Source organism: Erythrolamprus reginae, chromosome 2 (genome assembly GCF_031021105.1).
Source record: "Erythrolamprus reginae isolate rEryReg1 chromosome 2, rEryReg1.hap1, whole genome shotgun sequence".
Lineage (NCBI taxonomy): Eukaryota > Metazoa > Chordata > Lepidosauria > Squamata > Dipsadidae > Erythrolamprus > Erythrolamprus reginae.
Window position 1 is genome coordinate 153,848,720 of NC_091951.1, and position 25,103 is coordinate 153,873,822.

The 25,103-nt window shown below is 37.6% G+C and overlaps 1 protein-coding gene across 3 annotated transcripts in view; it reads left to right on the forward strand.

The window, feature by feature from the left end:
- Positions 1-692: 692 nt before the first annotated feature.
- SPATA20 (spermatogenesis associated 20) overlaps positions 693-25,103 on the forward strand; it is a 49,200-nt gene continuing 24,789 nt past the window's right edge. The window contains exons 1-10 of one of the 3 annotated variants that reach the window (XM_070740001.1): positions 693-954; positions 7,580-7,717; positions 10,263-10,327; positions 11,179-11,333; positions 11,421-11,564; positions 13,417-13,618; positions 13,716-13,846; positions 17,286-17,390; positions 20,830-20,904; positions 22,211-22,423. In XM_070740001.1, the coding sequence (XP_070596102.1) occupies positions 725-954; positions 7,580-7,717; positions 10,263-10,327; positions 11,179-11,333; positions 11,421-11,564; positions 13,417-13,618; positions 13,716-13,846; positions 17,286-17,390; positions 20,830-20,904; positions 22,211-22,423 (1,458 nt within the window). In that variant the 5' untranslated portion in view covers positions 693-724. Of the gene's footprint in view, positions 955-1,179; positions 1,555-7,579; positions 7,718-10,262; positions 10,328-11,178; positions 11,334-11,420; positions 11,565-13,416; positions 13,619-13,715; positions 13,847-17,285; positions 17,391-20,829; positions 20,905-22,210; positions 22,424-25,103 lie in introns of those variants that run through there. The other 2 variants (XM_070740002.1, XM_070740003.1) reach the window with 2 other exon arrangements.

Here is a 25,103-nt window from a genome sequence, read left to right on the forward strand (position 1 = left end):
TAGGCACAAAGGTGCACTTATACATGCCCCTTACAGACCTCTTAGAAAAGGGTAGAGGTCTAAAAGTCAGGGTAGCTACTTGGATGAGGACTGCAGTTTGAACGAAGACTAATTGTGTGGCGATCTAGGCAAGTTAGCCTCCAAAAAGATACCTAGAACTGAGTACTGTACAGTATACCCAAAGGATCCTTGCATTCTTGCGGGAGACCAGCGGATCCTGCCTCGACATTCTCAAACCAACCTGTTAGGAAAAACGGCTCAGCCCACGTGCGCCACTTAGGGTGCCTCTCCAATATGCTTGGGCGCGCTTTCCACATGAGTTTTTGATTCCTGGTGGTGACCGCCTGGACCGGTCTCTGCAGTATTTTCCTGGTAATATTTTTTTTGGGGTGGGGGTGGGGAGAGTTGTTTGCCACGGCTTGCTGTCTAGGGCTGAAAAGGCCGACTAGCCTAGTTACCCAAGTGGCTCTCTCAGCCTAAGGCAGGACTAGATCTTCTCACCATCTCGCGGTTTCAAGCCACTACTACACCAAACTACCCCCTTAAATAGGAATCCAATGTACTTCAAATATAACGGCAGGGAGAGCCGATTGTTCACTTCCCGCTCAGCCTTTTTGTTTTCCTGTCGAAGCGATCCTCCTCTTTTCTCCTGTCAAAACAAGAGTTACACCCCTTTCGGTGACGCTAGAGCCCAGCGGGGGGAAATCTGGGGAGGGACACTCCTATGGCGCGGCCGGCTCTGACGAGACCCGGTGGCTCCTTCCCAGTAGGCCCCACTACTATCCCCCGACCCCACGCGTGCTTTTCGGCAACGCCCTTCGTTGCCCAGCAGCTTCTCCCGCCGCCGGCGGAGACCATGATCTCCGCCCCCGTCGCGCTTTGGCGCCGCACGACTTGTAGCCTGCTGCTGCTCCGCCGCCGGCTCGGGCAGAAGCGGACCCCCTGGACGCGCAGGTATCGGGGCCGCACCGCAGGACCAAAAAGAACGACCCTCTCCTCCGTTTTGCCCAAATGCCTCGGCCTCTTGGCGTTATCTGTTTTATTTTTGGTCCAGGAAGGTCACGTGCTGGCGGTGTTTACTTGCAGATCTCGCGGGGCGGCGGCGGAGGGGGTGGGGGGGAACCAAAACAGATCTTGGAGCAAAAGTGGGAGGAGGTCCCGGAAGGGAGCCATGTGACATTTTTTTTGACTCCGCTTTCATTTGGCGGGGGCAGCTTCTCCGTCGGTGCCTGCAGGTTCTTCTGAACGGCGTAACGTTAGCTCGACCTGGAAGAGATTCCATCTCTTCGGTTGCCGTTTAAGGGATCCTTGAGAAGGCGTGGCTTATTTTGATCCAACCCAGAGGTCTGGAAGACTGATCTTGGCCGTTTGCGTGTCCGCGCCAATGTCTAGGTCCTACTTCTGAAACCTCACTGATGAGGTTTATACCCGCGTGATGGTACGCATATATTCAGGGGGACGTGAAAAGCAAAAAAAGACCCGTGTGTATTCTGCAGGAGAAGTCTTATAGGACTCGAACTGGCAACTTCCTTTTTTCCGAGCACTGCTGATCCGGTAGGAAGCAGACTGGGAACTAACCTGTCTGTTCTGTGGCCCTGATACAAACTAGCCTTTTCAGGCCAGTGTTGATTTTTGAGAAGCAGTTAAATGGTTTTTCCATCCCATTGTTGATAATGACCTTTTTGCTACATCATTATTGGTGTTTACTCCTCAGATCTTCTTGGCCAACTTCCCATCCCTTTCTCAAAAAGCTATGTAAATTTAGTCTCACATTGAGCAAACCGTCCATTACAAAGATTGAAAGGTTGAGAATCTGTGTAATGTCTGAAAAGGTAATATTTGCCTTATATGTCTTAAAATTACAGAAGAAACCTGGGATATAAATGCTCTAAATACAAATCTATATTTCATATACTGATCTTTATTTAGAGCATGTACAGTGATCCCTTGTTTTTTGCGGAGATGCGTTCCAAGACCACCCGTGAAAAACAAATTTCCGTAAAGTAGAGGAAAGATATTTTTTTATGTATTTAATGAGTATTTGGACTTTTAAAACCCTCCCTGTATTGTTAACAACCCACCGCTGCTGACCACTGAGAGAGACTGGCTTCTCTCAGTGGTCAGCAGCGGTGGTAGTGACTTTCCTGTAGTCGGGTGATGGCGGACGATCTTCAGAGAGTTGAGAAACATCCACTAACAAGACAAGACAAGCTTTCCCCTGTGACATGCGGGCTGAAGGAAACCACCACTGCAGTTTCCCCCCCCCCCCAAACTGTCCCTGCACTGGCGTTCTAAGCCACAAGCCCCTTTTGAAAAAAACCGTGAAGTAGCGAATCCACGAAAGATGAATCGCGAAGTAGCGAGGGATTACTGTATATCCCAGATCATTCTGTCATGAATCCTAGTGATAACAGACATTATAGTGACTTAAAGCCCTGTATACATAATATTCATTATAATCAACTAGTATAATTATGTGGGCCGGAGAAAAATTGAAATTGTAACCAAACACATCTAGAAGGCGTCAGGTTGTGAAGACTGACATTATAAATTAAAAAGTATATTTGTGTAGAACATTGTATATCCCAGAACACCCTAAAAGAGAAATGAGTATTTTCTTTGGCGCTGAGGGATTCAGGGAGTCAGGCCTCACATGCAATGCATGCACACGTGCACTTAACCAAAGCTCTTTGCTTTGCTCAAATTGCAAGGGATGAAGGCTTAAAATGGCCCCTGTCCTCTTCCCAACCTTTATTTATTTATTTATCTATCTATCTATCTATCTATCATCTATCTATTTATTAGATTTGTATGCTGCCCCTCTCCGTAGATTCGGGGCGGCTCACAACAGTAACAAGAACAATGTAAAAACAAATCTAATAATTTAAAAAACACTAAAAACCCCATTATTAAAAGCAAACACACACACAAAAATTCCATGTATAAACTGTGTAGGCCCGGGGGAGATGTGTCAATTGCCCCATGCCTGACGGCAGAGATGGGTCTTAAGAACTTTACGAAAGGCAAGGAGGGTGGGGGCAGTTCTAATCTCCAGAGGGAGCTGGTTTATCTGTTGTCTCCTAATATCTAGCATTTTTTCTGATTTCTTTCTCCCTATAAGGTCCAGTAACTGAAACCCTAACATTAGGCCAGAGGTTTCCTATAATCTTATACATAAATTCAGTGGGACCTGAAGAGCAAAGGAAGCTGTGTGCATTCTGAGGAAAAATCTTACAGGACATGAACTGCCAATTTCTGTTTCTCTGGCACGCTGATCCACTAGAAGCAGACTAGAACTAACCTTTAGTTCTAACATTAGGCCAGAGCATCAAATACTTTGATTTCTGCACTGAAAATAATATTTGGTTCCTGGGCCTGAAGAACCAAGGATGCTAAATAAATTAGACAGTAGCAACATCAAGGGGTGAGTTGACCTCCCCCTTGACTTCCAGGGTATTTACCCAACAGGAGTGATGCATTCAAGGCTCTTGGATGACAACATTCAGTTCGAGGATTATAATTTGCACAACACTGCTAAAGAAACATCTCTGACATTTTGGGAGATCTGTGGTGAAAATTGAAATTTTTATTTCAAATCTATGGGCTCTAGACAAAGGTTGTATAATATGCCTCACAGATATACTATAAACATGATAAATAATTTATCTGAACAGGGCTGAAGAGAGGAACTCAGCCAACCAAGATTCCTAAGTCATATGTTTATGCAGCTGCAGCAGCAAAGAAAAAGGCAGATTCTATTATATAGTAAGAGGGAGGGAGGAAAAAAACAGAAATGGAAACAGTATACAGTAATGCTATGAGACCACCAATATGGAAAATCACAAGTTGATTTACAATATCTTAAAAAGATCTACTGGGTGTTTTCCAGAGGTCTTGGTTCAATACAGCGCTTCAGTGAATAATTACTGCTAGTGATCCAGGTTACATTCTGGAATGTGGGTGGAGTCAGTGCCAGTTTGAAAATCCTCAGCTTGAATATGTCAACTTTCCCAGGTAAATACAGACCAGAAACACAATTAGAAGAACTAATTTTACTTTATTGTAAGGCTACGTTAACAGAATCTTGCAGGAATCTGAAGGTACAAACTTTCCACTTTTAACCATCTGTTCAATTAGGGAGGGTCCACCCTAAGTTTCTTTCCCTGACTGTTAAACCACTGGGAGCTCCTGCCTCTCTTGTCTGATCGTTTCCTGGACAGCGCCTCTACTCCTCAAGCCCCAAGGTCATCCATGCGTTCCATTACAGATATGGATGGTAATGGTGGTAGCAACGGGCAAGGATCTTTGAAGAGGGTGCAGGAGAGGCTGTTTTATCCCAGTTTTGAACTGGTAGTTCTGAACTACTACTCTTTCCCCCCAAATAACACATCCCCTGATAATAAGCCCAATTGGGGTTTTGAGTGCATGGCATTAAGGCCAAGCAATTATTTCAAGGTTCAAAAAAAAGGGTCTTATTTTCGGGAAAATGCGGTATCTTAGAAAATATAAAGCATTTCATCTTTGGCTATATTTAATGAGGGATTCTTTTTTAAGTATTCAAAGGAGTGCTTAGAAATAACAGATATTTGAATATAAAAGACCCTCCAAAGGGGAAGGAAGGTTGATATTAGCATTGAGTTTAATTAAACATCTTTCTTTATTGTGCTGCTGATTGATTTCAGACCTCACTTACAGATTCATGAGATGTATATTTATTTACGGATATTTATATCCTGACTTTATTACTTTTTAAAATAACTTAAGGTGGCAAACACACATGATATTCCTCCCTCCTCCTATTTTCCAAACACAGCAACTCCTCTGAGGTGGACTGGGCTGAGAGAAGGACTGGGCCAAAGTCATCTATCCAGCTTTCATGTCTAAAATGAGATTAATCTTCTGATTTCTAGCCTAATGCTTAATGACTAGACTAAACTGGCTCTCAGGGAGCTAAACTGCTGCACATGATGGCATGTCACACACATGACAAGGTTTCCCTAGTTGCATCAGAAGTTGGGATACAAGTGGGTGGCATTTCTGTGCACTATATGTGCCATCAGCTTAGGTTACTAAGGGTTGCCATTGTACAACTTCAAACAGCTACTTCTATTATGCTGGTATTGTGCACATTAAAGATGTTCATTTCTTTCTTTTGCATAACTTCCCACACTATACAGAGGATTTTTACCTAATGTTCTCAAGTAGTTGAAGTTTTATATGCATTTTCTCCAAATATGTGCAATTTCTACTAAATATTTGAGCCAAGAATGATAGATTTCATGCATCAGAGGTACTATGCATTATTGTGAGCATATTGTGTTCATTTTTCTAAACAAGTGCATTAGAGGTGGTCCTCCACATGGCCATAATTGAGACTAAAATGCCTGGTGCTAAGTGAGTTTTAAGTGAATTTTACCCCATTTTATGAATTTTCTTGCCAGACTTGTTAAATGCTGCAGTTCTTAAGTAGTTGCCAATTGTCTGAATTTCGATCATGTGACCATGGGCATGCTGTAATGGTCATAATTGTGAAAAATTGTCATACGTCACTTTTTTCGGTGTCATTTTAACTTTGAGCAGTCACTAAATGAACTGTTGTAAGTTAAGACTACCTGTACAGTATAGCTGTTTGAAACTTTTATGAATATTAATGGATGGCAATACGGATATTTGTTGTTAGCTGCCCCGAGTCTGCGGAGAGGGGCGGCATACAAATCCAATAAATAATAGTAGTAGTAGTAGTAGTAATAATAATAATAATAATAATAATAATAATAATAATAATAATAATAATAATATTGTTTGGGGGCCATAACAGGCATATGGTCTATGTGTTGGCTGGTCACAAAGTTTATTTTAAAATTGACAATATTTCTTCTTACTTTGTACCTCTGTAGCATTTAGAAAGTTTTAGACCCTTAAGGAATGATCAGCAACCCCAGATAATAAGTGCAGATTACAAATATTCCAGAGAAGATTATGACAGCAAGGAAGCTGTTAGTATACCAGGCATAGAAAATGTTATTTATAAAGCAAACAACAGAGAAAAAAAGAGTAGAAAGTTTAGGAATTATGAGGTATAGCAAGGGAAATGCTTGAAACTAATGGGCACATTGGTAATTTTGAGAACCTCTCCTCAGCACTTGCATAAAATGGCTGCCAATGATAAAGCACCCATTTTTTTTCAATTGTAGGGACTGGCACTCAGTTTTATTGTATGGTAGCTTCTTTAAACAAACTGTATAGGTATAGGAAATGACAAAGTGTGCTGGGGGACAGGGCTGGAATATGATTTCTGTCCTCCCCAATGCCTTCTGCACATGGTTTGGGTTTCAAATCCTCACTTTCTTTCAACTCAGATACTGGCTGAGACCTGAGATGGTCTGAAGAGGCCTGAGGTAACTGAAGGCAGTAGTCGCAGAGCCAAAGGCCGCTTCTGCCTTCCTCGTAACCATGAATATGAATGTTGGAGATACGATACCCTTTATGGTTGTTCTGGAAAGGGAATCTTTTGTGTAGATTTCCCCCCCTTTCCCGTAGGCCCTCCTTCCTAGCTAATATGTGGTAACGTATAATAAATTTTACCATGGCCTCAGAAAGAAACAACCAAATGAAGGGGTAAAAGCCACTCCAGTAGTAGCATGACATCAAGAAGATAGTTGATAATCAGTCTTAGTAGGAGACGATATAATAATAATGGGAACAGCTTACATTCTGTGATAATATTTTTAAGATATCAGACAAAGACATTTGTCTGTCCCTTGGAAAGGACTCAGTAGTGAATAAAAATGCTAAATTCCAATGTAAAGAGTTATCTGACCATGCAGCTAACAACAACAACACATAACAACAACAGCAACAAATAATAATAATAATATAATATATATTATTATATATAATAATAATAATAATTATTATTATTATTATTATTTACCTTTAAATTACTTTGAAAAGCTCTTTGGTTCTTGGTTAGGACTTGAACTGTTAAGTTTTTGCCAGTCCCAAACTGTGAATCAAATTGAAGATTAAATCTTTAAAAACTACAGCAAAGTGAGTGTGTGTGTGAGAGAGAGAGGAACAAATGAATGAACTAGGAATTTTCCTACATTTTGAACGATGCATTGAAACTTTAGGCTAAAAAAATAACTTCCTTCTGTTATGTTTAATGTGTATAAAATCATGATTTATTCCCCGGAGCCTATGCAAGGAATTGCCTTGGAAGGAAGCCTGTTTAACTGAAATCCACATGCCTGCTGAGCCTAAAGTCTAGCAGTAAGCTCCTAAGTTCCTCTGTGATTTGAGTTTCCTTGCTTGCCTGTTTATTAATTGATCGATTCAGACAGGTCTGTTTGTTGGCTGTGCAATTTTAAGTTGGACAAAATGCCAATTTGTTTGTTTGTGAATTCAGACGGGTCTGTTTCCTGGCAATGCAGTTTTGAGTCTGATAAAATGCCCATTGAGGAAGTTTATGCTGTACATTGTCCTAGAAACCTAACCTGGAATCCAATCCATATCTAGCTGCTTGGGAAAGAAACTGACTAAATTGCCTTCTGTCTGTATTTGGCATTTCTTGTTTCAGGACGAACTTTCTGAGGATGACCTCAAGCATGGCCACAGGGGGGAAAGGCAGCCAGACCAGCAACAGTCCCTATATTAACCGGCTCATCCATGAGAAATCTCCTTACCTTCTTCAACATGCCCATAACCCTGTTGACTGGTAAGGAATTTTTTTTGCCTCTCTTACTAGACACAGGAGTGAAGTGAAATAGATAGGTTTTATTATTTGGGGATTTTACCGATGCTCTTCTTAAGAACCTATAATTTTCCTTTAACAATTCCAGCAGCCTCCAGATTTCCCATTCCCATCAAAACATTTTTCCTTCTGAAGCTCAGTCTCTACATGGCACTCTCAAGTTTCAAATCCAGATCCTAAGCTTAATTTCTCCTTTGTTTCTGATTTCCTGTTTGTAACTTGTTTCTGAGCTCTTCTGTCTCATCTGCAAAAGAGATAAATCTATGGTTTATATAATCATGTCTGTTTATACTTCTTCCTTCTTACCTTTGCCTCTCTCTTTTATTTCCATTCCTTGCTATCATTGAGATCTGGATTTCCCCTTCCTCCTTCTCCTTGCCTATTTTTATTTTATTTTCTTCAGCATATTAAGAGGTTATACGAGACTGCCTAAGCTCTACTATTAAGTGCTAGGACTCAAAATTGCTGAAGGTTGGACAGATGGTGGTTAGGGACAGTGACAGATCTCCCTTGGATAAGGTGCTCAGAGGTGACAAAGTGCTGGGTGTGAGGAGGTGTCAGTACCTCCTTAATTGGTATGTCTTTTTCAAGATTGCCTAGGTAATCTATGAGCCCAGGAAAACTTGCAGCACCTTTGTAGAAGGGCTAAGGGACTCCTTTTTTTTTCAGCTTTGGATTTGAAATGTATTCTGGTAAAGAACAAAAGGAATCTTAAAATTTATTATTCACTTAGTTGTTTTAGCAGCATAATTTTTCTTTCTTTTTAATTGTGTTGTTATTTGGTTACAGTTAATCTTGAGTTTTTAAAAAGTTGTACATTGTGACTGTTTTGTGACAGTCTTACTGTGAATGATTGATCTGAGTCTTTATTTCATTTATTTATGTATTTGTCAAACAATTATAGGATGGTAATTTGTACAAATAAAGCATTAGATAAGTAATGATAAAAAGTAATGATAGAAGACAATAGAACAGTAGGACAGGGACAGTAGGCACAATGGTGCACTTGTGGTAAAATCTAATATGTTTAACTTGGATTGTAAAGCTGAGACATCTATGTGATTGGTTTTAGATGTCTTTTATTCTCTAAAACCTAAATATCATATACAAAAGGTATCCTTTGTTAACATTTGAATTAGGATTTTGGTTAATTTTTTTGACAAAAGGGCAAGGAGAAAACTTGAATTGTCAAAGTTCTGAAATTGTTTTGCTTCTGATATTACTGTCCAAGGTTTTGTTTTCTTCCTTTTCTTTTTAGAATAAATTTACTTTTATGCTGTATCTCTGATGCAATCATACAGTGATTGGTTTATTTAATATAATGCCTTTTTGCTTTAGGACTATTTCAGTTAGGAACATTTTGCAAGCAAGATAGTTGTTAGATATCCAGACTGCCTGTTTCCAACCAGGTCCTCCATTCAGATGGGGAAACAGAGACCCCTGATTGGTTGAGCTACCTGAAAGCTCCCTATATAAGGGGGGCTAGCTGTGAGCCTGGCTTGTATATAGTTGCAATAAAGAACTGTTGTCTTGAAGCCTGTCTAAAGTCTCTTCTGTCCCACAACTCAACAATAGAAATAAATGGTACTACACAATTCACTTTCTGATCCGTGTGCATACTTACAACCACATTTATGCACCTGAAAATAATATATCGCAGAATGAAAGTGACAAAAGCATTGCTGCAGAAGAGAATTTTATCTGAATGAGACAGCAGCAATTAATGATATTTGCAACATCTCTTAAATGATGTGAATCATATGCTTCACTTAGTGACTTCTTTGCTCAATGATAAAATAACTGGAATGAAATGGATGTAAAACATTTTTAAAATATATATATATATTTAATATGAGATTAGAATCCTGAAATTTAATTCTCTGAACCTAACTTCCAAGAATGCTCACAGAACAATAAGATGTTTCCCACCCTATTAGATACATAGTCTGTTTTTCTTTCAACAGCTTAGGATAGTTAACATTCAGGTCTCGTTTTAATTTTATCTTCACAACAGCCAATTTACAAAGTACATTAGGTGAATAGTTTGAAACCATTCTGTGAATTTTCATGAAGATGGGTCTGCCAATCCCAGTCCAATACCTGACTGGCCAGAACACACTGATTGTTCACTACACAGAAAGCTACTTTTAATTAAAATTGTTTCATGGATAGTTAAAATCAACAGCAACAATGAGCTCAAATTCTAATTAAGTATACACTTGACACCTAACCTGTGCTAAATTGCTCTGCTCCCACTCCCTTTCAGACTGGAGACCATCCAGGAGAGTTACTTTGGCATAGTTCCAGATCTTATCGTGTATTATTTCCTGTGCAAATAATTCAGGCAGCACTTTTTTGAATGGTTTCTTCTGCTTGACAGGGAATGCTGTCTTATATCAAAATGCTTTTCAAGGAGTTAGAAACGGCAGTAGCCATTTACCTACATTTAGATATAGGTATATTAGAAACACTATAAAAAAATCCAGCTTCTTTCCTCAATTTTCCTCAGGTATCCATGGGGCCAGGAAGCCTTTGATAAGGCAAAGCGAGAGGACAAGTTAATATTTCTGTCAGGTAAAAATGAATGTATGATATGTGTCTGTGAGCTTACAGATAAAAACAATACTATACCTTTGAGAGCAGTTTGAATTCTAAAAGGATAAACTTGTGAATAAAGGAATAAATGTTGTTCAAAGCAGATTTTCACTTTCTCAATATTTTTATAAATCTTATTTTTTTTCTGGGGGCAAAATGAAAAGCCAATCTTTCTTTTCTTGTTCTAAAAATGGTATTTCGTGATACACAGTTTGCTTCTATAATAGGCAGGGCCCCCTCCAGTACCAGTACATGAACTCTGCCTGGGGGCAAGTTTTTTTCTGGAATTGCAGGAGATTGGGCACCACCTATATCTATGGGAGTGTGGATGCTGTTTGGAGAGCAGCGACAGTGACAGAGAAGGCGTGTTTCCTCAATCGCACAGGATGATAATATTTAATTGAGGCTACATGTAGCAAACAAGGAAACATTCAGCATTATCATTAATGATATTTCCAAGTTGCTGTCTTTGCTTTTCCTGGTTCTACAATTTTTACAATCTTTTTTTCAACATTTCACTATTATAGTTTTTTTCTTAAACATCCAAATCACATTTATTCAGCAACCTTTTACTATTATGCTAATATTATTATTTTTTAGGGGTAACATTTTCTCATTTTCAAAAACCTCTCTTGGGTTAGAATCACTAACGTTGCTTATGGTCAGCCATTCTTATTTGATCTGTAATTCTAGTGTTTTAAATGTGCTGAGGGAGATTGTGGTGGATCCCTTCTTAAATTCCCATTATGTTGCCTTCCCATGGAATTAAAGCCAACATTTTGGAAACCATGGCTTATCAATTTTCTCAAAAGTAATTCATACTTTTTCAGTTGGCTATTCAACTTGCCACTGGTGTCATGTTATGGAACAAGAATCCTTTCAAAATGAAGAAATTGGTCGGATTTTGAATGAGAATTTTGTGTGCATCAAGGTGGATCGTGAAGAGCGTCCAGATGTTGATAAAGTTTACATGACCTTTGTGCAGGTGAGGAGTTGAAACTTAGAGAAAACTTGGTTATTTCAAGAATGTATGTGAAGGGAATCTGATCCATCTCACTCTGTTTCACTGCAGGCAACCAGCAGTGGAGGTGGTTGGCCAATGAGTGTGTGGTTGACTCCTGATCTCAAACCATTTGTAGGTGGAACTTATTTCCCACCAGAGGATGGAATTTATCAGGTTGGCTTTCGGACTGTTCTGCTTCGCATCCTAGAGCAGGTATGAGATTCAGCATCCACAATTGTAATAAAATGAACATGTTCATTGCTTATTTGACCCCTATGACAATCATTAAGTGTTGTACCACATGATTCTTGACAAATCTATATTTTATTTTATGTACACTGAGAGCATATGCACCAAGACAAATTCCTTGTGTGTCCAATCACACTTGGCCAATAAAGAATTCTATCTAGTCTATCTAGCTATCTTATTGGAATAACACATGACAGATTAAGCCACATAACGGTGCCAATTTTGAGCTTTTACTTGAAGGTTTTATAAGAGAAAATGTAATGAATGAGAAATTTTAGCTTAAGCCCCGGGACAACAGGATTTAAGGAAAGAGAAACTGAGTTATAGATAGAACTTTCTAATGGAAAATATCCCATGGATAATTATCAGTTTTGGTTAAAAACACATATTTTAAATATTTTTCACAATGTTGCATGTCTGAAGAAAGGTAATACAGTAATACCTCATGATACGAACTTAATTGGTGCAAAGAGGAGGTTCGTAAGATGAAAGGTTCGTAAGACGAAACATTGTTTCCCATACGAAACAATGTAACGTCAATTAATCCGTGCAACCAAAAAACCCCCCCGCAAAAAAACGGCGTTCCGCGACTGCTGGGAAGCTGCGCGGCTGTTTTAAAAGGTCACAGCCGCGCTGGGGGGCTTCCCAGCAACCTCCCGAACCAAACCCGGGGTTCAGAAAATTTTTGCCTCTTCTTACGAACTTTTTTGGAGTTACGAACCAGCGTTCGGGAGGCTTCTGGGAAGCCCCGCTGCCCGGCTGTCACCTTTTAAAACAGCCGCGCCGCTTCCCAGCTGTCTCCCGAAGCCAAACGCCAAACCCGAACTTCCACGTTTGGCTTCGGGAGACAGCTGGGAAGCCGCGCGGCTGTTTTAAAAGGTGACAGCCGGGTGGCGGGGCTTCCCAGAAGCCTCCCGAACGCCGGTTTGTAACTCCAAAAAAGTTCGTAAGAAGAGGCAACATTTTTCTGAACCCCGGGTTCGGTTTGGGAGGTTGCTGGGAAGCTCCGCCGCCCGGCTGTCACCTTTTAAAACAGCCGCGCCGCTTCCCAGCTGTATCCCGAAGCCAAACGCGGAAGTTCGGGTTTGGCGTTTGGCTTCGGGAGACAGCTGGGAAGCGGCGCGGCTGTTTTAAAAGGTGACAGCCGGGCGGCGGGGCTTCCCAGCAACCTCCCGAACCGAACCCGGGGTTCAGAAAAATGTTGCCTCTTCTTACGAACTTTTTTCGAGTTACGAACCGGCGTTCGGGAGGCTTCTGGGAAGCCCTGCCGCCCGGCTGTCACCTTTTAAAACAGCCGCGCGGCTTCCCAGCTGTCTCCGAACGCCGGTTCGTAACTCGAAAAAAGTTCGTAAGAAGAGGCAACATTTTTCTGAACCCCGGGTTCGTATCACGAGTTGTTTGTAAGACGAGGGGTTGGTATCTTGAGGTACCACTGTACATTAAAAAAAACCTGTCAGCAATCAAACATTTTTGTGGATTAAAAATTCATGCAACTTAGAGTGTCTCATTAACTGGGCTTATACATTAGCTTGTTTAATCTGTATTTATTGAAGGAACTATAGGTTGAGTTCGTATGATGTTCTAACCCAGACGTTATGACATATAACTGTAATGGTTCAGTTTACATGAGAACAAAACATATACAGTATATATAACAACTCAGTTAGATTGCCCCTAATGCATTGATATCTCATTTTTAAATTTATATGTGAGAAGGAACATCTATGATGTCAAACCATTTTCTGAAGCAACTTGAAAAGATAAGTATCTACACGAGGCACCGACAAAGATCAGCAATATTCTCTTCACTCCACAGTGGAAACGGAACAAAAGTACCCTTTTGGAAAACAGCCAGAAAATCTTATCTGCACTATTAGCTCGGACTGATGTTGGCGTTCGAGGGGAGGAAGCACCCCCATCCTTAAAAGAAGTGACAACACGATGTTTCCAACAACTATCAGAGACTTATGATGAAGAATATGGTGGATTCTCAGAATCTCCCAAATTCCCTACCCCAGGTAAGTTCAAGATTGTTTAGCTATTTCTGTAGGAAGAGCTACTATTACATAAACATCTGACTAATGTTCATTACTTTACTATTTCCTTTTATTCCAGTTAATTTGAATTTTCTCTTCTCATATTGGGCTCTTCAGCGATCAAATACTGAAGGAGCACGAGCACTTCATATGGCCCTGCATACACTCAAGATGATGGCATATGGTGGTATTCATGATCATATTGCACAGGTAAGATCGTAATTTGAAACTTCATTAAAGGATTCAGAAATTATGTTTGTCATGGTCTGGTGGTAGCCTCTACTGTTTGTCTGCCTGTCATTCCCTTTACATTTGTGATTTCATAAATCTATTTTCCATTTTGAGAAGATAGATAAAAATATAATCAATAAATATAAAACTACCTTTAATTCTTAAAAATTATGGCACACTTTTAAATTCTAAAAATGCTCAAAAATGCAGGTTTTTTAAAGCATATTGTTTGCCTACTCTACTTTGATAGAATCCTCTCCTTGAGTCCTACTCATTTTTTCTTATGGGGAATGAAGAGTTTAATCAATCTTCCCTTTCCAGTGAAATCATATTATACATAGCTTGCTAAATAGTTGGGTTGGTGGTGTTTGTAATTGGAAGAATATTGCAAAGGCAGAACTGTCTAAAGATAGTCTAACTAGTTTCCCCCACCACATTTTAATTTTGATTGATTGAGTTGAAATCTTTTCTTAGTGATCATAATTTCTTCCAAGATGATCTCTCCAAAAACGGACCCTTCAGGTGTTTTAGTTGCACATCCATCTTCACTGTAATTTCTGCTGGCCATCCTTTTATTCCCTACCACCATTCATAATCATTATAGCTTTCTCAATAGAGCTAGGTCTTCACACAATGAGTCCCAAATGTGATAACTGGAATCTGGTCATTTATACTGTGAATGTGAGAACTCTGGATTGAATTGTTCTATGATCTGGGTTATGAGCCTCGCAGAGTTGCTTGAGGTTGAGATAGGTGGCATATATGCTAAATGAACGAATGAACTTTTTTCTTTCTTTCTCTGTCCAAGGTATCATCAAGAATTGATTTCAACTCCAAAATTCAAAAGCATCAGTATTGTAATTCTTCAATGGCTAACTTTGTTTCTATAGAATATCATAGGGAAAGAAGTCTGCACATTTCTGAATTTTGTAGAAATAGACAAGCTGAGGCATCCAAATATCTCTTCAAATGCCTTCATTGCTGTTAGGACTCTGTCCATAAGGGTTGGGTTGGCAATACATTGCCTGCAGGTGTTGCAGACTATCACAAGAGGGAGTTTATTTCTCTGAGTCACTCTATTTTTCTTTGTCTGGCTACTCAATGTTAATGGCTAGTCACTGTTAGGTTTGCTCTGCATTTTCTCTGCAATCTCCTTGTATTGCAGTCATATATTATAGCTAAAATGTGTTTAGGCTTGATATCTTTATTTACTGATTATAAGAAAGACAACTGGTAAAAATACTATGTACTTGGTAATATTTGGATTGTTATTCTCACTTACTATGTGTATGACTTTAGACTGTTTATCTGAATATGATTTCTCAAAGCAAACTTTAATTCAAGTTAGTATATATGTTTGTGGCTGAGTAGTTATTCATAACTAATCTCAATCTAAACATTTTTGTGTGTGCCCAATCTTGGTAAACAAAGATTACTCTGCTCATACATTAACAATTGCTACCTACCAAGTGATAGCCTGTGATATCTTTTTTTTCCTTTTGATTCCTTTACTAATAGTTAATCCCAAACTTTGAGGACTCCTATAGTAGATCATTTTAGTATGCAAATGAATCAATATGTTCCTCCCTAATTATATTAAAATCTTCTCTTTTGATTTCTGTGGCAATGTTCACTTTGTCCATGGAGATCTTTCCCTAATACCATTTATACTTAACAGTATAATTCAGGAAATAATCTAAAATAGCCTAAAATAGTTTAAAAAAACCCTGTACTCCTATCCCCTTTCTCAGTTGCTCCATTAGTCCCGGCTTTTAATTGTTATGAGAAATGACTTTTAGATTATTGATTTGCTTTGTTAAAGTGGCAGATTCTAGAAAAATAAGCAGAAAGCAAAGAAGTGTATTTCCTAAAACTTTCACTGCATTTGCCAGTCATCATATTGTGGTTGGACAAATCTGATGTTTATTATGCTTTTACTGTGTATAACCAGTGTATTGGTTAGTGTTCTGTGCCAGGCATAATCAGATTGGAGATGCTCACCACTTCTTTAAACAAACTTTATTTACAGCACATTCTTTCAAAGTAAAACACACCATCTCATCCCGAAGCAGCTTGTTAAATTGGTTGCCGGTCACAATTCAAAGTGTTGGTTATGACCTATAAAGCCCTTCATGGCACCGGACCAGAATATCTCCGGGACCGCCTTCTGCCGCACGAATCCCAGCGACCAGTTAGGTCCCACAGAGTTGGCCTTCTCCGGGTCCCGTCAACTAAACAATGTTGTTTGGCGGGGGCCAGGAGAAGAGCCTTCTCTGTGGTTGTCCTGGCCCTCTGGAACCAACTCCCCCCAGATATCAGAGTTGCCCCCACCCTCCTTGCCTTTCGCAAGCTCCTTAAAACCCACCTCTGTCATCAGGCATGGGGGAATTGACATTTTCCCTTCCCCTAGGCTTATAAAATTTATGTATGGTATGCTAGTATGTATGATTGGTTTCTAAATTGGGGTTTTATAAATTAATTAAATATTAGATTTGTTACATTGTATCATTATTGCTGTGAGCCGCCCCGAGTCTGCGGAGAGGGGCGACATACAAATCTGATAAATAAATAAATAAATAAATAAATAAATAAATAAATAAATTCTCTGTAGCATGGCATTCCAAACTGAAGCCTCTGAATAATTACTTTGGGAGCCACACCAAAGATTAAATCGTTGCAGTCCCCTTTTAGATAAGTCCTACATACATCAAATTAGCACTGGCAGCTTACCAAATATCCAGGCATGTCAGCATTTCAGGCGAAGGGCCTTTTAGAGCAGAAGGCCGAGATTTTCTGAGCAGATCCAGGAATCAACCAACATGATGAAATAATTGCAACTCCATAAACATTTACCCAGATTCCCACTCTTTTATACCCCTTGTGACGAGTCAGCAACTCTAGAGATACACAGTACAGATTACTTCCTTTTCCTGTACAATTTCTCATGTCTACTCTGAAGTCTTCTAAGTCTAGGATCTAACAATGGGTCATTGTCTTTAACATCCCCCTCCTCCTCTTCAGACTCGGAAATACCCTCTGCATCGGCTTGGCAAGGCCATGGGCCTAGTGTACGCAGATGGGCCTGGTTCATCTTCTTCATCATCTGACATTATCAAAATTGATCTAGGCTCACTCACAATAGTCAGTAGATATTTGCATTCTGTGAATGAATTAAATCATTGCAGATTGTGATGAGACTGACTTGCACTGACAGTCTCCGTATTATCATTAGGCCACTTATCCACCAAATTATCGTGATCATTTTTGACTAGTGAAGCAGTTGGCTTGATTAGTAAGCTCTCAAAATTTTTCAACTTCCTGTTTTGTATTGTCTGTGTAGAAAATTGAATCCTAATTCTTACATGACAAAAACAATGAAAATATTTTTTCCACTCCCCTGTTCCCAATTCTTCTACAGGGGTTTCATCGCTACTCAACTGATCAACGTTGGCATGTCCCTCATTTTGAAAAGATGCTGTATGATCAGGGTCAGCTGGCAGTAGTTTATGCCAAGGCATTTCAGGTATTCCTTAGCAAAACCTTTTGGCTACCATATTAAGGTCCAAAATAACTGATGAATTAACTCAAGAAGTCAAAAGTAAATTGTAATGGTGCCCAGGAAAAAAACAAATTGGGTGACTCTCATGTTTTCATTACATTTGTTTCTTGCTTATTTAGATAAATGGCAAAGTGAAAGTTACAGTTTTACTCAAGAATAAATCTTGGGATGCCTAGCAGCTGCACATTTGTGGAACAGTAATATTGGGGTGAATAGAAAACCTACTGTTCAATGTGACAAAGTTGATCAATCTTGGGGGAAGTTTATTTCCTTGTACCTAAAGCAACAGTTGAGATTCTTTACTTCAGTTCTTGCATCCAGAATTCATTTAGTTAGCTACAGATAGAACAGAGAAGAAAGGTTTCTTCTTTTCTTTGTTCCTTTTATGACATAAATGACAACTAAGGGGAAAACTGATACAGTTGATCATTTTTAACAATAATTTTGGCACCCCAGTGTGATATGAAAAGTAACATTTATACGTATCACTTGGAACCTTACAGAATAGGCAGTATTTACATATTGTTGTTGAGAGAAGGAAAAAAGCAGTTCACTGATGTGGAGAATATTGCCCTTTATGGCAAATGGGTTCTGGGATTACATGAATTTGCTTAGTACAGTGGTAGAAGATTATTATTTTTTCATCCAAAGAGAATCTAAATCAGAATTAAATAATACAAGACAACACTTATTGGGTCATTCCCACCCCCATTTCCTTACTAGTTTCTTCAAAGCCTTGAATAATGATAGAGCTTCTAAGGTACCTTTTTCTTCAGCTGGAAAAGTTGGGATACTTTCAGATATGCAGTATATATTTTCAAGGAAGATAATAATATAATGACATTTTATACTATGACATAAATAGCTTAACCCATGCTGAACTGCATAGCACAAAGATGAGCAGAAGAAATGTTTTGTAGCATTGTTTTGCCCTGTAAAAGTTTTACAGAAATCAGTTTTAGTAGTATATAGATCTTTATGTTACCAATGTGGCAGGATAACTTTTGGTTTGTAGCTTTTACAAGAGAGCCCACATAATTTCCCTTTGTTCTTTGAAGTTTCTTTCCAGATTCTATTTGTCCTTCATAACTAGTTTACTTTTCAGAAACATCCTATGTTAATTCTACTATTTATAATGCCATTCCTTCTCTTGAAGCAATGCAAATATCTACAAATAAAAATGCACTTGAGTTGTTAGATCCTGTAGAAATCCTGAAATGCTTTAAAATAGACAATACTAGAATTTTACTAGAGGATATATCGAATATATGATAGGATTGCACTTGTTTAGATTTTGTAAAAATAAATTGAAGTAATCAGGTTTCAAATCTATGATCACCATGATATTTACAATATGTACGAAAGGGGATTTTTACTTGTTTGTTTTTACTTCATACTGCTTAAAATAACAAGAACGATGGTTTTGAAAGCTGACTATTCCTCATTTTAAATGAAAATGGTAATGTCAGTTCACAAATATTCTGTCTTTTTTAATGCTTAAATAGGGATTTTAATCCATCCAAGTTAAATACAGAAGAAGAAACAACAATTTTGTTTCTTCAAAAATATTAAATATTTTTTAAAACAAAAATATTCTGTCTTTTGTGGTTCACATTGTATATTTCAAAGATAGGTCTGTAACCATTACTGTTTGTTTATATAAAACGCAAGGCCTTTTCTGTAGCAGTATTTTTTAAAAATAATCTCCCATAAAAGGTGTATCAAACAGGTTCCCTTAAAATCTTCTGAACAGCTGTATTTTTGTTATTCACTCTTAGATTTTGTGTGAAAGAGAAATTGAGGCATAACTCTTGTTTAAGTCGATGTCAGTTTACAATTTTGTTTCATTATGGGCTAATAAATACTAATATTTTATTATATTTATATTCTGGTATTATGGAAATCTATGGAGTGTATCAGGCCTACTCCACAATCTGCAGAGGCTTAAGCATCCTGCATATTTTTCCTTACTGTCAGCTGATCAGATAAACATGGGAACAGATTGCTGTGGTGAAGGATGCAAGTTCAGAAGCTTATAATTATTTGGAGTTCTTTATCAAAATGTCTGTTTTCCATATAATTGGTATCAGCAGAACATAGTGATCATTTAATTATTTCTATTTATTTATTTGTAAAATGTATTGGCTTCCCCTGGTACATCAGGGTAACTACTGTACAAATTAATACATGAATATATAACTATTGATGTAATGCTGTTGTATTGATGAATTTTAATTATAAGTTGTGTGATAGCCCTTTTAAGACAAATAGGTTGGATATCCATCCAGTGATCGACTGTACATATGACACTTTTGTTAGCATTTTGGGTGAAGAATTATGGCTGAAATGATCAGGAGTAGAGAAGAGATCTTAAGGATAAGCCATTTTGCTTTCTCCTACTCTGTTTTTAATTGGTCTTTATCAAGTTCTGCAGATGGAGTTCAAAAAAATTTCCAGCTGTGAAATTCACAAGAATCTACAATTGGCTGAATCTCAGAACTGAATTTAATCAGGAAGCTTTTCTACGTTTATTTAAATAGTAATATTTGTGAAGTATATTCTTATGGATTTGACATTATAATCATGGAACCTGATTAAATGATTCGATGGTTGTCTGTATACTTAGAATTCCCAGCGTGGTTTCCATCTGGTTTTGCCCCAAGCTGACATATTTTTTAAATATAACTTTTTATGTATTTAATTTTAAGGAAGCAGGCAAGCTGCAAAGCAAAGCATTGGCCTTTAATAATATCTTTCTTTCAAATATTGTTTTGCTCCATATGGGCTGTGTTCTTAGAAAACAAAAATGGGTATTGGTGATTCCAGCCTATTACGTTATTGGAAATTTGCTACCTGTTCAGGAAACAAAAAGACAACTATAAAAACAGCAAAATTAAGGAATAGAGTAGGAGTAGGCATAATCACATTGTCTTCTAGGAGATGGGAATATTGGGTCTGGTTGTTTTTCATCTTAATAGGAATTGTCAAGCCCTGTCTCCTTGAAGCTCTTTGATATTAATCCTACAGCAGTTTTTCAATGTTCTAAATATGCTTATTGGCTCAATTTCATATCATGTATTAACTGGTTTTTTAAAAAATAATTGTGAGATATTACAGCTGTAAGAGCTATTAGTAAATTTCTCAGGTATGAAATAAGAATACTAAACATCATCTCAGGATGTGGTTGAATTGTGTAACACTGCAACATGTTAATGATTTCTTTTCAAACTTAATATTCTGGCTTAGATATTAGACAACCTGTGGTTTCATGGTTTTGTATAAAACTTTTCCTTACTCCCAATTTGGCTTTTATACATTGTTTATTCCAAGAACGTAATTATTGCATAGTGTTTTCCTTCCAATTTCATTTTTCAGGAATAATGTTTTCTTGTATTTTATGCAGATTTCTGGTGATGAATTCTTTGCAGACACGGCAGCAGACATTCTACTTTATGTTTCTCGGGATCTGAGTGACAATGTAAGGTTTACTGCTACTAGATGACAATAAGCTGCTGAATTGCCAGCAACACCTGGAATAAATGCATCTAGAAGTTGACTATACAATTTGGCTATAGTTTATGAAAGTAGTATGGAGGTTCAGAAATGGTCAGTCCTACTTAGCCAACTTGCAGTTCACCAAACTAAACACCTGGCAGTTAACCCAATTGTCAGCTATTTCCTTTGCTTTTCTGATGGCTAAAATGGGTTGTCAAGAGCAAGGCCGAGTGTGCTATATTCACCCAGCTAAGGATCACCAGTTCTGCAGGCATGTTCAAGAACAGAAAACTAAAAAATGTTAAAGTATGATAGAGATTGGTGGTCTAAAGCAGAGATTCTTTGTTTAGGAATGTGTCAATTTTAAGTTCAGAAATGTGAAAGAATTTTATTCCTCATACTTATACATGATTAAAGGGACAAATACTGTAGAAAGTTCCTAATTTTTAAGGAAAATGACAATCCCCCCCCCCCCTCAGGCAACATTCTTTATTTTTGCCTTTAAAGAATACAAGTAGATTAACATCTGGGCCTATTGCAGACATCACTCACTCATTTTGCTACTACCATGCTTAGCGACTATTTGCAAATACAATAGTAATTTTTAAAACTCTCTTTCTGACAGATGCACATGTTAAAACTAAATTTCTTATGCCTGATGACAATTCGTGCTGAGTGAGAGTAACCAGGATGTGCAGCAAACCTGGAAAACGGAAATCAGGGAATTCGTGAAAAAAACCAGAATAAATTGGGGAAAAAACCAAATTCTATTAAAATGTTTAAAAGTCAAGGGAAAATCATGTTTAAAAAGAAGAATTGCGCTGCTTGGCAGATTCAAGCAAAAATGAGCATAACTGGCAACAACTTGCTTCCTCAGCTACCAATATTTCTCCATGGCTTAGCTGTTTGGTATTATGTCATCTACAACCGCACCTTAACTAGATTGCAAATTACAAGGAAATGTCAGGGAAATATCAGGGAATTTCAAAATGCTTTCTCCCTGGACACCCTGAGTAACGGTGGCATAACTGTATAAAATAACTTTATCTAAATAAGATGCCACCATCTCTCTGTCTCTCAATCAATCACCTGCTCTTAGAAAATATTTCACTTAATAACATGGCCATTGGAACAGAACTGGATTACTCAACAAGGAGTGGGTATATTAGGCAGTCTCAGGAGTGAAAAAAGGAGACCTCAATCAGTCCCATTTCTTAGGCAGATCTTACAACCTTGCCTATATGTTTTAAAAATTGGGTCTCTGATATTATTAATTCTTTGGTTTTCAGTCAGGGGGGTTCTACAGTGCAGAGGATGCTGATTCATACCCTACAGTCCAATCAGAGAAAAAGCAAGAGGGTGCATTTTGCGTATGGGCAGCTGAAGAGATTCGGCAGCTCCTGCCAGACCCTGTTGAAGGGATCCCAGAGAACAAAATTGTGGCAGATGTTTTCATGCATCACTATGGAATGAAGGAAGATGGCAATGTGAATCCAATGAAGGTAAAATTGGGAAGGGTCGGCTTAGAGAGCCTCTAAGGGTGGGAAAGTTGAGTCCTTTACTAGTGACAACATGTGTGCTAGCCCAGGGGTCCCCCCAAACACCAGGCCAGAACCATGTGGCAGAAGTGTTGGTTGAGCATATGCATACATCCTTACTTTCACAAGTAGCAGGTGAGTGTGTGCGCATGTATTCCATTTGCACAAGTGGGTGTGCATGCCTGGCACTTGCACAAATGAAGCTGGGCACACATGTGCACTTGCCTGCTGCCTGCATATAACTCTTCCTTATTTCCCCACTCCCTTTCCCCACCACCACTCTGCAAAGCAGAAAAGATTAGCCAACAGGTGCCTGTGTCTTGCAGGGCCCAGGATTCTCAGTTCTGATGAGAATACACTTTCTATTTTTTTTTAAATTTTTTTATTACAAATATATACACATTTACATACAATATATGTTTTATATTAATACAAGGCTAAATCAACGCGTAACAAATAAACGAACAAACAAACATGACAAACAAACAAACAAAAATATTCTTTAAAAAAAGATCTAATTGCTTATTTAAGTACATTAATAACAATAACTATTCACTTAGCATATTTTATAATATTTGTACTTGTATTCCCTTCAGGAGGTAAGTTTTGAATGATTTTTGATTTTAAATTATTTTCTGGTGAAGCATGTTGTGTCCTCAGCGTATACCATTTTCTCTTGTAGGTTGTCACTGTTCTTTAAATCATTTAATTCTTTCTTATCCGCCTTCTTTTATTCATATTCAATTTCCTTAATGTCATACAGATCTTTTTTTTTATAAAAAAGTTTTTTGTATATATGTCTTTTGTATTTTTTTTTTCTATGTAATGAAAAGGATATAAAGTATTGTTAATTTGATTTTTTCTTTTGAATTTTATTTCTTTTCTTAAACCAGTTATAAAGATGTATCCAGGTTTTATCGTGTTCGGAATCCTCTTTATTTTTTAATTTAATTGTTAGTGCGTCAAATTCAGCACAGTCTAATATTTTTTTAATTATCAAATCGTCTTCAGGTGGTTCGGGTTGCTTCCAATTTTGAGCTATCGTTATTCTAATTGCTGTCAATATATGAATTAATAAGTAGTGTTTGTTTTTTTCAATTTTTTGATCTATAATTCCCAGGAGAAAGGCTTCAGGTTTTTTATTTATCTTCATTTGTAAAATCTCTTCTATCCAATTCTGCATTTTGTTCCAGAATTTTTTCATTTTTGAGCAGGTCCACCAAATGTGGTAGTATGTCCCCATTTTTTTACACCTCCAACATTTTGGGCTTGTTCCTTTATACATTTTGGCTAATGTTGCCGGTGGAAGGTGCCACCTATAATACATTTTGTATATGTTTTCCTTATAAGCTGTAGATTTTGTTAATTTATAGTTTTTGGTCCAAATTGATTCCCACTTATCTAAATTTATGCTATAACCAAAATTTTTGCCCCAACTATGTATACTATTTTTAACGATGTGTTCCTCCATTTTATAGTGTAGCATATATTTATATATTTTGGAAATCATTTTTTTTTCTTGGCCTAAAATTATCTTATCTAATTCTATCTCTTTTATTTGTATTTCCTTCTTTTTCCCTTCTTGATATTTTGATTTAATTACGTTATACGCCCACCAGTCGATTTTGATTCCAATTTCTTCTAATTGTTCCCTAGTTTTTAATTCCCCATTTTTTTCTAATGTTTGATAATAATTTAACATTTTGTTTAGTTCTCTTGAGTTTGGATATACCGTCGCCTCTAAGCTCAAGTACCATTTGGGAGTTTGGTGATAGTACATTTTTTTGATTTTTTTCCAAGTTGTGTATAACGAGTTTCTTATTATATGTTGTTTGAAATAACTATGTGTTTGTTCTTTATTTTCCCACAGGATAGCATGCCACCCTATTCTCATATCGTGTCCTTCCAGTATTAAAAGTCTTTTATTTTCCAATTTAAACCAATCTTTCAACCAATCCATAATTGCTGCATTATAATATAATTCGAAATCTGGTAGTGCAAATCCTCCTTGTTTAATATTATCTTGCAGATATTGTATTCTAATTCTAGGTTTTTTTCCGGCCCAGACGAATTTTGTAATCATTTTATTTAATTTTTGAAAAAAGTCTTTTCTTAATATAATTGGAATCGTCCTAAATAGATATAGAATCTTGGGTAAGATGGACATTTTTATTGTTGAGATTCTACCTATGAGCGAAATAGGCAATTTGTTCCATTTTTCTAATTTCTTTTTTATTTCTTTTATTAAAACCGTGTAATTATCTTCCTTTATTGTGATCGCTTTTGCTGTTAATTTTATTCCCAAATACTTAACTGTTTTTACTATTTGTAGGCCTAATCTGTCTTCTAATATTTTCTTCTCTGTATTTGTTAAATTTTTTGTCAGTATTTTGGTTTTTTGTTTATTAATTTTAAGTCCTGCTACTTTTCCGAATTCAGTAATCTCCTTTAATAAAACTTCCCCTGATTCAATTGGATCTTCTATATTGAATACTAGATCATCGGCAAATGCCTGAATTTGAGAATACACTTTCTAATATCTCAGAATTCAGGATCACTAGTTCTTCTCAAAGCTGATAGGATACTAGAAGTATTCATTATTGAAATAAATATCCAGTTGTCTGGCCCTTTTTAAAATTCTCTT